Consider the following 13,785-nt stretch of genomic DNA (forward strand, 5'->3'; position numbering starts at 1 on the left):
ATTTTGAGACATTAACAGTAGGGTGGTCAGAACGAACATCACTTTTCAAATGTTATTCGAATCTCTATTAAAAAAATCTTATTCAAAGACAAGCACTGACCCTTGATTGTAAAAGAACGGCTTTCTTTTTTCCTGAACTTAATTACGGCTTAATGTTACTCCAGACACACCATGCTGTGATACTTTTGTACTTTACCCATCACTTCCATTATCAGTGTTTTTACAGTTTTTAATGGTTAGTTTGAATCGTCATTTATAAAACAGACAGATTTTTTTTTAACCATCCTGCTTTGCCTATTGGTTCACAGGCTTACTAACAACACATTCTAAAGTAGGGGGTTCCAAACCCGAAGTGCCCGCACCTCCCAGGGGCTGCGAGATGGCATTTCAGGGCGTGCAGCCACACTGAGTGAAGCACGTTGTCTGACTTTATTGTGGTGTAGTCGTTGTCTGGCAGTGTTCGGTGATTTGTAGGTCATGTCTTAGTTGGCGCTCCTGTTCTATGATAGAAAAACCATCAAGCATTGCACATGCCATTGTCACCTGTGAATGAACCACAGAAATGCGTCTTGTCACAAGTTCTTTGCTGCGAGTGGAGCGTTCGTAAAGGTAACTTTTTTTTAACAGAATGGAATTTGGACGCTGCAATGATCTGCAGAGGAGGCCAAGGTCTAGTAGTGATTTCTGCGCAAGCCCTGATCGTGAAATGTCACTGATTATCAAGGTCTGATTGACATTTTTACTGGGGTGGGCCAGGACAAGAGGGGCTGAATTGGATGCAGATACCTGCTGCTTGCGCTCATCCCCTCTTTCCTGCTGGCGGTCCTGGCGGTAGCACTGCAATCTGAACTGTGCAGCGCATCTGTTTTTCAACTATAGTGTGGGTGTTATCGGGGGGACAAAACTCATTGACAGTGTTTTGTCACTTAGCAGCGCACACTGGCACCCGTTGCTACACTGGGATCTCTAATCCCCCAAACCCCTCGATCGCGGAACAGGTGTCATTTCCTTGTGGCGCTTGATGCTTTGCAGGATACCCCAATCCCCGGATCGTCAATCAGGTGTCCGAGATTCATGGGGGACACATTTACAAGATTATTGAGATTGATAAAGATAAATTACTCAATTTATATTTCAGTTTTATGCACTGAGTTATAAGCTTATTATTCTGAGTTCAATTTGTTCACCTGCCATTGTGCTTCCATTTCTTCTTCTTCTTCTTCTTCTTTCGGCTGCTCCCGTTAGGGGTTGCCACATCGGATCATCTTCTTCCGTATCTTTCTGTCCTCGTCATCTTGTTCTGTTACACTCATCACCTGCATGTCCTCTCTCACCACATCCATAAACTTTCTCTTAGGCCTTCCTCTTTTCCTCTTCCCTGGCAGCTCTATCCTTAGAACCCTTCTCTCAATATACCCCTCATCTCTCCTCTGCACATGTCCAAACCAATGCACTCTCTCCTCTCTGACTTTGTCTCCAAACCGTCCAACTTGAGCTGACCCTCTAAATGTCCTCATTTCTAATCCTATCCATCCTTGTCACACCCAATGCAAATCTTAGCATCTTTAACTCTGCTACCTCCAGCTCTGTCTCCTGCTTTCTGGTCAGTGCCACCGTCTCCAACCCATATAACATAGCTGGTCTCACTACCATCCTGTAGACCTTCCCTTTCACTCTTGCTGATACCCGTCTGTCACAAATTACTCCTGACACTCTTCTCCACCCATTCCACCCTGCCTGCACTCTCTTTTTCACTTCTCTTCCACAATCCCCATTACTCTGTACTGTTGATCCCAAGTATTTAAACTCATCCACCTTCGCCAACTCTACTCCCTCATCCTCACCATTCCACTGACACTTCCTCTCATTTACAGACATGTGTTCTGTCTTGTTTCTGTTGACCTTCATTCCTCTCCTCTCTAGAGCATATCTCCCCCTCTCCAGGGTCTCCTCAACCTGCTCCATACTGTCGCTACAGATCGCAATGTCCTCAGCAAACATCATAGTCCACGGGGACTCCTGTCTAATCTCGTCTGTCAACCTGTCCATCACCATTGCAAATAAGAAAGGGCTCAGAGCCGATCCCTGATGTAATCCCACCTCCACGTTGAATGCATCCATCACTCCTACCGCCGACCTCACCACTATCACACTTCTCTCGTACATATCCTGTACAACTCTTACGTACTTCTCTGCCACTCCTGACTTCTTCATACAATACCACAGCTCCTCTCAGTCACCCTGTCATATGCTTTCTCCAGGTCCACAAAGACGCAATGCAACTCCTTCTGACCTTCTCTAAACTTCTCCATCAACATCCTCAGAGCAAACAACGCATCTGTGGTGCTCTTTCTTGGCATGAAACCATACTTCTGCTCACTAATCATCACCTCACTTCTGAACTGAGCTTCCACTACTCTTTCCCATAACTTCATGCTGTGGCTCATCAATTTTATCGCCCTGTAGTTACTACAGTCCTGCACATCCCCCTTATTCTTAAATATCGGCACCAGTACACTTATTCTCCACTCCTCAGGTATCCTCTTACTTTCCAAGATTCCATTAAACAATCTGGCTAGAAACTCTACTGCCATCTCTCCTAAACCCCTCAATGCTTCCACAGGTATGTCATCTGGACCAACGGCCTTTCCTTTTTTCATCCTCTTCATAGCTATCCTTAGTTCCTCCTTTTGAGGCTCAAAAATGGGAAATTTCACTTCATCAACTTCAGATGTGATATAACTTTTGTAGAGGGTGTGAACATGGATCAGACATTTTCTAGGGTAGCGGGACAGTGAAAAGGTTGGTTACCTCTGATTTAAAGCCTCCTCCAGCACCCCAGAACTATCATTGTGCTTCTGATCCTCTTTCATTTCACTATTGAGCCTGAAATCGATGATTTGCAGTTGTAAAACCATTACACATTTATCATAGCAAACAAAAGCTGGTTTCCTTTCTCATTAAACATGTCGGGAAATACCTGGCATTTTTTCTGATTTTCCTTTAATTATTATAACGACTTTAGAACTGACATTTTAAACAGAATTATCAGCGTCAGGAAAGCATACCATCACGTGTCTTTTCGAGTCTGCCAGCTTGACCCACATTCCTGATAGAATGAAAACCTGCAGCCACTGCAGCCCTCCAGGATCAGAGTTTGAGACCACTGGTGTACACAGTTGCTGATGACAATAAAGTCACCTTGACCTTAATAAGTGATCCATGCAAAGTACTGCAAGCAAAAAGGCAAAAATAATAACAGCAAAGCATATAAAGCCATATTAAATACAAATGAACTTTGACCCGCATTAGAATACACTCAGATTTTGACATATCTTTGAAATGAATATTCAAACCCAAATGTTGGTGTAATTTGACAGCCCTTTGTGTAAACTTGGCATGTTTCGCTAGTCATTAGCTGAAGAAAACCAGACATGGCTACTTAGGTAAGCTCATGTTAACGGTAGAGAAGTTTGCACACATAGAGTAAAATTCGGGTATGTCCCCACCAGAGAGGTTATGTCACAAATGCCACTGGATTGTGATTCTCCAGCAGATCTCTGCTGTTCTCTGTGTTGCTCAAAGACAACACACTTGGGCGACATGGAGAAGAATGCACGTCTTTATTTTTACACTAATAACAAAAGAGTGTACATATTGTAAAATTCAAAAGTGAAAAATGACCTGCAGAGTTGGAAGAATTACTAAGAGGTATACAAACTCAGAAAATGGACAGTAGTTTCCTCCAAAAACTCCGACATTCATGTTTAAAAAGCAAAATTAAAAATCATCTGATTTGACATGAAGAACACGTGGCTCTTTATCTCCCTGATTACGATGGTGGAGGTGCGCACTACCTGGGCAGCATCTCCTGCAGGTCAGCGACAACATAGGCGACGACCGCCCACACGGCGGAGCACAGGTTCATCTGTATGGGGTCCTGAACACTCATGGTGTCGCCCTCTGAATGGTGGAACCAGAAGTACTTGCTGCTCTCAGTGAGCAGGCTGGCACCTGGGGAGAGCAAAGGGGTGACATTACTGATGAGCTCAGATCATATTCTCCTCCTTCCGAATGCAAGCACATATCCGTATTTAGATCAGACTCTTTAAAGCTAAAAAAAATGGAGTTACGGGTTAAACCGCATCTGGCTTTCTTGAGAGCTCCTCACTTGCCGCCTTCCATTGTGAGCTTAAGAGGATTTGTTTTGTTAAAGCTGCGCCATGGCGGCTTGTAAATCAGAACCAACAGATAAACCGACAGGCAGACAGCTCCTGGGAAAGAACCTGCTGCTAATAAAATCTGAGCAACTTGCAGTATGTGGAATGAGGAAGGTGAAAGGGCATCCACTCAGTCATCCATTATGCCAAATCACGGGAGCAACGGGTACAAGGTAGGAACCAACATGCCAGCCTACCCTAAAGGCGTGATTGTTAATTATTACAGCTTGTTACTACTATAATTGATAGACTGGTGTCCCGACTTTGGTAATTCTTTGCCCAGTTGGGATGCCATAATAAAAGAAAATGGACGGATGGGAATTACAGCCGGCTTCGTTGCTGATACTTTGGAAGGATGTTGAAGGATGTTGGCTTCCTGGGGTGAAATATTTTCCCAAAACACTTGGTGGCAGCATCACCCTGGTGGAGCACCCAACGGAATACCAACAGGGCATGGTGGGAGTTGTAGTCCAAATGGTCAGCCCTGCTGGGGTGCTGATCTTCACTACTTAATTTATTTCAACGCTCAAGCACATGTCACATATTGTGCAGGGTTCCCATAAATTGGTTGGATGGGCCGCACTGATTTTGAGGGTGGTACAGTAGACAGCAGTCAGGGTTCAAGTCCCACCTAGGTCAAAAAAGAACTGTGGATGATGCCCTATTACACACCCTCCATGACCTGGATAGTCAGAACACGCATGTTAGGCTGCTACTTACAGGGTATGGACTCTGCTAATAGCACCATCATCCCTGCCAAAGTGGCTGCAAAACTCTAGGAACTGTGCCAGCCCAACTCCATCTGTGACCTGATATGGGACTTTTTAACAAGTAGAATTCAAGATGTTAGGACTGGCAACAAAACATCATCACCACTGATGGTGAACACTGGAGCTCCTCCACAAGGTTGCTGTCTGAGGCCAACGTTGTACTCGCTATTCCCTAATAACTGCACTACCAGACATGTCACAAATCATATAACTAAATTTGATGAAGACACCTCAGGCACACCTAACCTGCATGTCTTTGGACTGTGAGAGGAACCTGGGGGAAGCCCAGGCAGACACGGGGGGAACATGTAAACTCTACACAAGGAGGACCCGGGACATGCAATTCTAAATTGGCCCTCATATATGCTTGGTGTGTGTGTTCCTACCACTGTGCCACCTGTGGGCCTTGTGCCAGAGGACCCCCACGGACCTGTTCAGGACAAGTCGGGTTAGAAAATGATTAACTGAGTGACCACAGTCACAAACAACGATGAGACTGCCTACCATCCAGAGATTAATAGTGTCTATTAATGACTAATAGCAATTAATGGCTAACTGGCGTCACATCAACAACCTCACCTTGAAGATAAGCCACACTAAAGAAATGGCTGTGGACTTCAGGAGGAGAGGGGTGAACCACGCACTGTTGCGAGTTGGAAGTCCAAAAAGCACTTTCAAAAATTACCCTCTGGGGTGGGGGAAATACCATCAAATCCCGACTAGGTACAAAGAAAGGGACGGAAAACTCTTTATAAAAATAAAAGGTTTATTTTATCAAAAGGCTGTGCTTGGATCAAGTCCATCCACTACCATTATGTTTCAAGACAGACGAAGGCCGATTCCTCACCGTTCCAAACTCAGTCCGTCTTGTCCATCACCATTGCAAATAAGAAAGGGCTCAGAGCCGATCCCTGATGTAATCCCACCTCCACATTGAATGCATCCGTCACTCCTACCGCAGACCTCACCACTATCACACTTCTCTCATACATATCCTGTACAACTCTTACGTACTTCTCTGCCACTCCTGACTTCTTCATACAATACCACAGCTCCTCTCAGTCACCCTGTCATATGCTTTCTCCAGGTCCACAAAGACGCAATGCAACTCCTTCTGACCTTCTCTAAACTTCTCCATCAACATCCTCAGAGCAAACAACGCATCTGTGGTGCTCTTTCTTGACATGAAACCATACTTCTGCTCACTAATCATCACCTCACTTCTGAACTTAGCTTACACTACTCTTTACCATAACTTCATGCTGTGGCTCATCAATTTTATCCCCCCGGTAGTTACTACAGTTCTGCACATCCCCCTTATTCTTAAATATCAGCACCAGTACACTTCTTCTCCACTCCTCAGGCATCCTCTCACTTTCCAAGATTCCATTAAACAATCTGGCTAGAAACTCCACCGCCATCTTTCCTAAACCCCTCCATGCTTCCATAGGTATGTCATCTGGATCAATGGGTTAGAAAATGACTGACTGAGTGACCACAGTCACAAACAACGATGAGACTGCCTACCTTCCAGAGATTAATAGTGTCTATTAATGACTAATGGCAATTAATGGCTAACTGGCGTCACATCAACAACCTCACCTTGAAGATAAGCCACACTAAAGAAATGGCTGTGGACTTCAGAAGGAGAGGGGTGAACCACACAGTGTTGTGAGTTGGGAGTTCCAAAAGCACAGAAGTCCAAAAAGCACTTTCAAAAATTACCCTCTGGGGTGGGGGGAAATACCATCAAATCCCGACTAGGTACAAAGAAAGGGACAGATAACTCTTTATAAAAATAAAAGGTTTATTTTATCAAAAGGCTGTGCTTGGATCAAGACCATCCACTACCATTATGTTTCAAGACAGACGGAGGCCGATTCCTCACCGTTCCAAGCTCAGTCCATCTTGTCCATAATGTGTGCCAAAGTCCGAATAAGCACTCGTTCGGTTCTTAGCTCCAAGTAATTGGCAATCACAGCGTACAAAGCCCTAATACAGAATCCTAAAGCGCAGTCAAAAAACAGAACTCAGGTTCAAAAAAATCCAGCAAACATAGAAAGCAATATCACAAAGCACAGCAAACTCAAGACACTCTCCACTCCTTAGCACGTTCAAAATGAACCACCAGGAACTATGGAAAGCCCTCCCTTAAATAGGGTGGAGGGCCATCCCTAGCATTGATTGGCGTGTGGCTCCACCCCCTGGGGAACCACCCACAAAGCACAAGGGCCATAACCTAGGTCAGTACCACTTACAAATAAACACAAAGAAAAACGGACATAAATAAAAGAAATGTAAATACAAATAAAACGGCATAAAGTTAGACCACAGTTCTCAAACTGTGAAGTAACAAAAAAAGGGGACGTGAATGTTGCCATATGTGGCGCAATTTTGTTATTCGTAGAGAAATTTTAAACTTGTAGCGGTGTATCGGCAGCAAAAAATATAGGAATACATTATATTAGGGTTTCAAAAAAACGTTAGGGGGCACGATTAAAACTGTTATGAAAACTCGGGTCGCAAATACTTAAAAGTTGAGAAATGCTGAGTTGGACCATACAAACAAAAAACACAACTGTGAACCCCAGCCAGGGAAGAAATGACATTCATCAGTGTGCACTGGTAGTGGAAAGAGTGGATTGCTTCAAAATTCTCGGTTGGCACTTCTCAGAGAAACTAAGTTGGTGAGAAAACCAAAAAAGCATAGCAAGGCTTTCACTTCCTCCAGTGCTTGAAGAAGTGTGGTATGCACTGCAGGAAGTCTACTGCAGAACTGTTGGGAGTGTACTGACAGGAAGGATCACACAGAATGGTATGGGCAGAGCACAGGCCAGAAAAGGACATCACCACCAAGACTGATTAAGCTGGCACAGCGTATGACTGACTCTGACTCCTTATACACCACGTGCTGCAGAAACAGGACCGATGTGATTGGGTTCGACTATACTCACCCTGCGCACAGGCTATCAGGTCTCAGGTATACTAATATCATAGTTATCACTTGGCATTTGGCAGCATACCCAAAGATGTTATGTATGGTGAGCTGGCCTGAGGGGCCGACCAACAATGTGCTATAAAGATGTCTGCACATGTAACCTGACACTCGCAGGGATTGACCCCCATGAGATGAGAACGTCTTGCAGATGACCAGAGTGTCTGCCGATGTGCTATTCAAGAGGGGTGAGGAAAAGAGCTGGAGGACAGAAGACAATGCAGAAAGCGGAAGACAGCAAACTCAGACCTCCGATACACATTCAGTCTTTGACTGAGGCACGTTCAGAAGAGGCTGCCTTTCCAGGACTGGGTACAGATGGTGCCCGTATCAGGTGTGGCGTACAGCCGGGGCTGGAAGGACCGAGGAAGGAAGCATACCCAGAGCTTTACCTCCCCTGGAGTGCTATATGGCAGCCACCTTCAGACTCCCGCAAGGTTCCATGGGAGCTGGAGTACGATACAGCCCTGTTGGGGTATGTGGGTGCCGCCAGGGGGTGCTGCAGATGCTGCTGAGCTGTTATGGGGAGCTCTTCCACCACACCTGGAAGTGCTGTTGGAAGTGGGTCAACAAGCACTTGGAGCACTTTGGGTGCCTTATAAAAGGAGCCAGCAGCCATTACTTTGGGAGCCAGAGTTGGGTGGGAGTACATGAAGCTTGTCTGGAAGAATTGGAGGAAGAAAAGAAAGAGAGAGAGAGAGAGAGGGAGAGAAAGAAAGAAGAGTTTTGCACTGTGCTGAACTGTGTTGTGCTTGTGGGAAACGGGGGAAGGCGTTTCCCACCAGGGAAAAAGAAAAGAATAAAAACGTGTGCCTTGAACTTGTGTCCCATGCCTGTCTGTGTTGGATTTGGGCGGTGGTGCGCCCCTGGTGGTCCACACAGGACTGATCAAGACTATCCAAGGAGCTACCGTTATCTTTTCGAGGTAGACGGATGCCAAATCCTCTCTGTTCAAGTTCAGTCCATCTTCTCCGTAATGTGTGCCACAGTCCGAATAAGCAAACTGTCCATTAAAGCACACATTTGGCCCTCTGCATCACATAAATGTTCTGTATGGTGTGCGCATTGTCTTGCACTTGTTTTGTCTTCTCTTCTATATGGGTGACCTGACACCTGACTGGACAGGTCGATAGGATTTCCTATGTTTTATTTTGTACAAAAGGCAGATGAGCAATCTAAACGGACTGGTGAGACCTCATCTGGAGTTTTGTGTGCAGTTTTGGTCTCCAGGCTACAAAAAAGACATAACAGCACAAGAAAAGGTCAAGTGAAGAGCGACTTAGGGCTACAGGGGATAAATTATGAGAAAAGTTTAAAAGAGCTGAGCCTTTACAGTTTAAGCTAAAGACGATTAAGAGGAGACATGACTGAAGTGTTTAAAATAATGAAGGGAATTAGTCCAGTGGATCGAGACGGTGACTTTAAAATGAGTTCATCAAGAACACGGGGACACAGTTGGAAACTTGTTAAGAGTAAATTTCACACAAACATTAGGATGTTTTTCTTTACACAGAGAACCACAGACACATGGAATAAGAGATCAAGTAGTGTATAAACAACTTTAGAAACTTTCAAAATTCGACTTGATGTTATTTTAGAAGAATTAAGTAGACAGGAGTGGCAAGCTTTGTTGGTCTGTTCTTGTCTGGATTGTTCTAATGTTCTTAAATCTAGAGGAAAGGGTGCTTCCTATCGATAATCAAGAATAGGCATTTGATTGAGTCTTAAAAGAGAAAACAGGGCTATATATGCTTCATTTGCACAGCATGTTAAGTGATCGTTGGGTTTAACTTTACATTTTGTTGGGTGACCTGCATAATTTCAGCCTGCTTATGGAAAATATGAGAGGGCGGAGGCTGAAAAAAAGGAAAAAATCCCTCTGATTTAGTCCTGTTACGATCCCAGTATTAAACCTGATTGAATAAATGGCAGAAAATCAAGAATACATTATAAGGTCAAGTTCAGCGTACAAATAAAAATTTAAAGAGACATTTATGCATTAGTGGGATACGCCTAATCATTTCCAACGTGACACTGTGCGCTGCCATGAATAGTGATGAACTTATTAAATGTGAAATAAAATGGAAATTATCTCAGAGTGATTAAGCTGAGCCAGGAAAAATGTAACCACTCAATTACACAGCCAACTGAAAAATACAGAAATCAAGACTAAATATGAAGAGGGAACGGGCCAATTAGCTTTGCTCGGATTTCAAATTTGGAATTCATTGTATCTGCTGCACACGGTTGCTCCAACGCCTGGCCGGTAGCAGATGTGCAGCTTCATTTAACTGTAAAGTGCTTGTCAGTATTTCCAATAAAAATAACGCATATAGTGCCCCCTGTTGGCGCTGTCCTCCTCCAATTAATTCATTTCTAGGATCAAGAGCTTATACTATTGAGGCCCCCCATGCTCTCCCTGAGGTCTACTTTTTCTGTCACCTTGTACCGTAAGTGTGGAATGTTGGCAATACCCTCGGATGAGGTGTATACACTTGACACCGTAGAAATGCCACGCAATCCTGGGGTAAACAGGAAGGCTCCCTGTCCACGGTGCATGTGATTTCCTGCTCTCCCTCATTCTTTCTCTGCTGGACTCGGTGACAGCACCTGTGAGAACACCTTATCTTATCTGCCTGCATGTCTGTTGTGCTGTCATGACACCTACTTGTCTCAGATTTGGGGCTGGTCAGACAAAAAAAATGATGTTCTGCCAGTACAAGGTGACTAGATATGAATTTTTAAAAAGACCAATAGGCCCAGAAAAGGGTTCAAAACCCAGAAAGCAAAATGTCTGTTGCCAAACTTCAAACATTAAGGAAAATTCAAAGTCAATAAGACATTGCCAAAGTACCACAGTTGCCTCACAGATTCGGCGCCCTGTGTTTCTGCTTTACTCCTGGATGTTTACATTGTCACACACGTGCGACTAGGAGGGAGCTGAGTGGACCAAGTGGAGGTAATTACCCACCAGCCCAGGGGATGGCGGAGTGCTCTAAGTCTACTTTTGTTGTCTCTGCAGACCAAATACGGGAAAACCTGCCTGATTTAACATCACTTCCTTGTTCCGGCGCCCAGAACAATGTCAATTCCAGTTCCCGCCAGATGACATCACTTCCTGTTTCTGGCAAATAAAGACACCATGTCACAAAACCTCATCAATTCAGTCCTGGAACTCAACCTATCAACAACTTCTTGTTCTTTCTTTAACCTTTTGCAGACAGGGACAATATACAGGTGGCTGCACCAGACCTTTCCAGTGTGTTGAGACTCATTCTGTTCCAACATGTTTTTTCCGTCTATCTGTGGGTTCTTCACTTTTCCTTTCACATTCTCATAGATCTGCAGGTTAGGCTGATTGGTGACTCTAAATTGCCTCAACTGTGGGTGTGCGCTCTTGAGAACATCAGGAATATTTGGACGAGAACAGGCCATTCAGCCCCTCAAACACCACCCACCCCATCCACCTCATTTCTACAAAGTAACATCTGTCCAGGTCTGTTTCCTCCCTCTTGTCCAGTCCTGCCAGGATGAGCTTTAACTGCTTGAAACCCTGAATTGAATAACGTGATAATATATATTCACCGGCCACTTTATTAGGTACACCTGTTCAACTGCTTCTTAACGCAGATATCTAATCAGCCAATCACATGGCAGCAACTCAATGCATTTCGGCCTGTAGACATTGTCAAGACGACCTGCTAAAGTTCAAACCGAGCATCAGAATGAGGAAGAAAGGTGATTGAAGTGAATTTGAACGTGGCATGGCTGTTGGTGCCATTCGGGCTGGTCTGAGGATTTCAGAAACTGCTGATCTACTGGGATTTTCACGCTCAACCATCTCTAGGGTTTACAGGAAAATATCCAGTGAGTGGCAGTTCTCTGGACGAAAACGCCTTGTTGATGCCAGAGGTCAGAGGAGAATGGTTGAGCTGATAGAAAGGCAACAGTAACTCAGACAACCACTCGTTACAAGTATTTCTGAACACACAACACGTCAAACCTTGAAGCAGGTGGGCTACAGCAGCAGGAGACCATAACCTGTCAGCAAATAACAGGCAACTGAGGCTGCAATTTGCATGAGCTCACCAAAATTGGCAACAGAAGATTGCCCGGTCTGATGAGTCTTGATTTGTGCTGCGACTTTCAGATGTTAGGGTCAGAATTTGGTGTCAAAAACATGAAAGCTTGGATCCATCCTGCTTTGAATCAACGGTACAGGCTGGTGGTGGTGGTGCTGTAATGGTGTGGGTGGATATTTTCTTGACCCACTTTGGGCCCTTTAGTACCATCGTTTAAATGCCACAGCCTACCTGAGTGTTGTTGCTGACCATGTCCATCCCTTTATGACCGCAGTGTGCTCATCTTCTGAGGGATAATGTGCCACGTCACAAAACTCAGATCACCTCAAACTGGTCTCTTGAACATGACGATGAGTTCACTGGACCCAAATGGCCTCCACAGTCACCAGATCTCAATCCAACAGAGCAGCCTTTGGGTTGTGGTGGAATGGGAAATTTGCGTTATGGATGTGCATTCGACAAATCTGCAGCAATTGCGTGACACTGTCATGTCAATATGGACTAAAATCCAGAAGAAATGATTCCAGCACCTTATTGAATCTCTGCCATGGAGAACTGGAGCAGTCCTAAAAGGCAAAAGGGGGTCCAACCCGGTACTAGCAAGGTGTACCTAATAAAGTGGCCGGTGAGTGTAAGTATGGATGTAGTTTAATATTCACTTGATATAGTGCCTTTTTATACTGCAGATACAGAGTAATATTCTGACACTAGGAAGTCAAGCAGACAAAGTGACAGCACATTAATGTCACTCTTTGAACCCTGTCACTCTGCTAGGTAGATAAAGCCACAATGACCTGGTGAGCCACACCCCCTTTTCAACATCCCATCATTCTTTGCTTTAGATGACATGGCTTCATATCTACCAAATAAATTCTTTTCTTCGTTCCCATCTGTGCTGGAAAGTGAGTTAACTCAACAGTGAGAGGCTGTCAAGGGTTCAGCAAAACAAGCCGCCTGCGTCTGATGTGGACGCAAGCTCTCGATGACCGCCTCGCAGTTTCAGTAATTTAGCTGCTCATTAGCGCCTAATAAATGCCTGACGCTTTGTGTAATGCGCGCAGCGATCCCTCTTACAAGCACCAAAGTTTTGCTTTGCCTTCTGACATTTTAATGACTCCCTCATTGGCAAAGTAAAGGACATGTGTACTTTTCAACTTTTATCGTCAGGAGGAGGAGGAGGATGATTAATCCTAATGTGACAGGCCTCCAAATCGAATGTGCGCATCATTTAGTGCTGCTGCCACTGCGCTAAAAGATGAGTAATCAAAACACACTCGGCACCTTTTTTAAAAAAAAAAAAAAAAAAAAATGATGCCTAAGTAGACATCGCTCTGTTGATTTGCAAGAGAAACGAACCAATTATGGAGAATCTGCAAAAAATAAAAAATAAATAAATAAAACGAAACCCATTAACGGGCAGAGGAGAAAAGGTCTGCTGAATACAATAGGATTTCTGAAGGGAAAAAACTCATAGAGGGCATTCAAGCATGGAGGAGAAGGCTTATAGCGTTAAAAATGGGTTAAAAATGGGCACTGACCTTTGCGCCACTATGGCGCTACTTCATGTAGGAGTGTCACCTATCTGGTTTAACCTCATGGTGGCGGGGGGGGGGGGGGGGGGGGGTTTGGAACCAATCTGGGTGGCACTGGATGTAAAGCAGGAGCAAATCCTCGATGGAGCAGCGCCCCACACACACATACACACACACACAAACACA

General features: G+C 44.5%; 1 protein-coding gene across 2 annotated transcripts in view; it reads right to left on the minus strand.

The window, feature by feature from the left end:
* Positions 1-3,604: 3,604 nt before the first annotated feature.
* LOC114663484 (carboxypeptidase Q-like) overlaps positions 3,605-13,785 on the minus strand; it is a 579,359-nt gene continuing 569,178 nt past the window's right edge. For both annotated transcript variants that reach the window (XM_028817238.2, XM_028817240.2), the window contains exon 8: positions 3,605-4,014. In XM_028817238.2, the coding sequence (XP_028673071.2) occupies positions 3,854-4,014 (161 nt within the window). In that variant the 3' untranslated portion in view covers positions 3,605-3,853. The remainder of the gene's footprint in view (positions 4,015-13,785) is intronic.

Source organism: Erpetoichthys calabaricus, chromosome 13 (assembly GCF_900747795.2).
Source record: "Erpetoichthys calabaricus chromosome 13, fErpCal1.3, whole genome shotgun sequence".
NCBI classification, from domain to species: domain Eukaryota; kingdom Metazoa; phylum Chordata; class Cladistia; order Polypteriformes; family Polypteridae; genus Erpetoichthys; species Erpetoichthys calabaricus.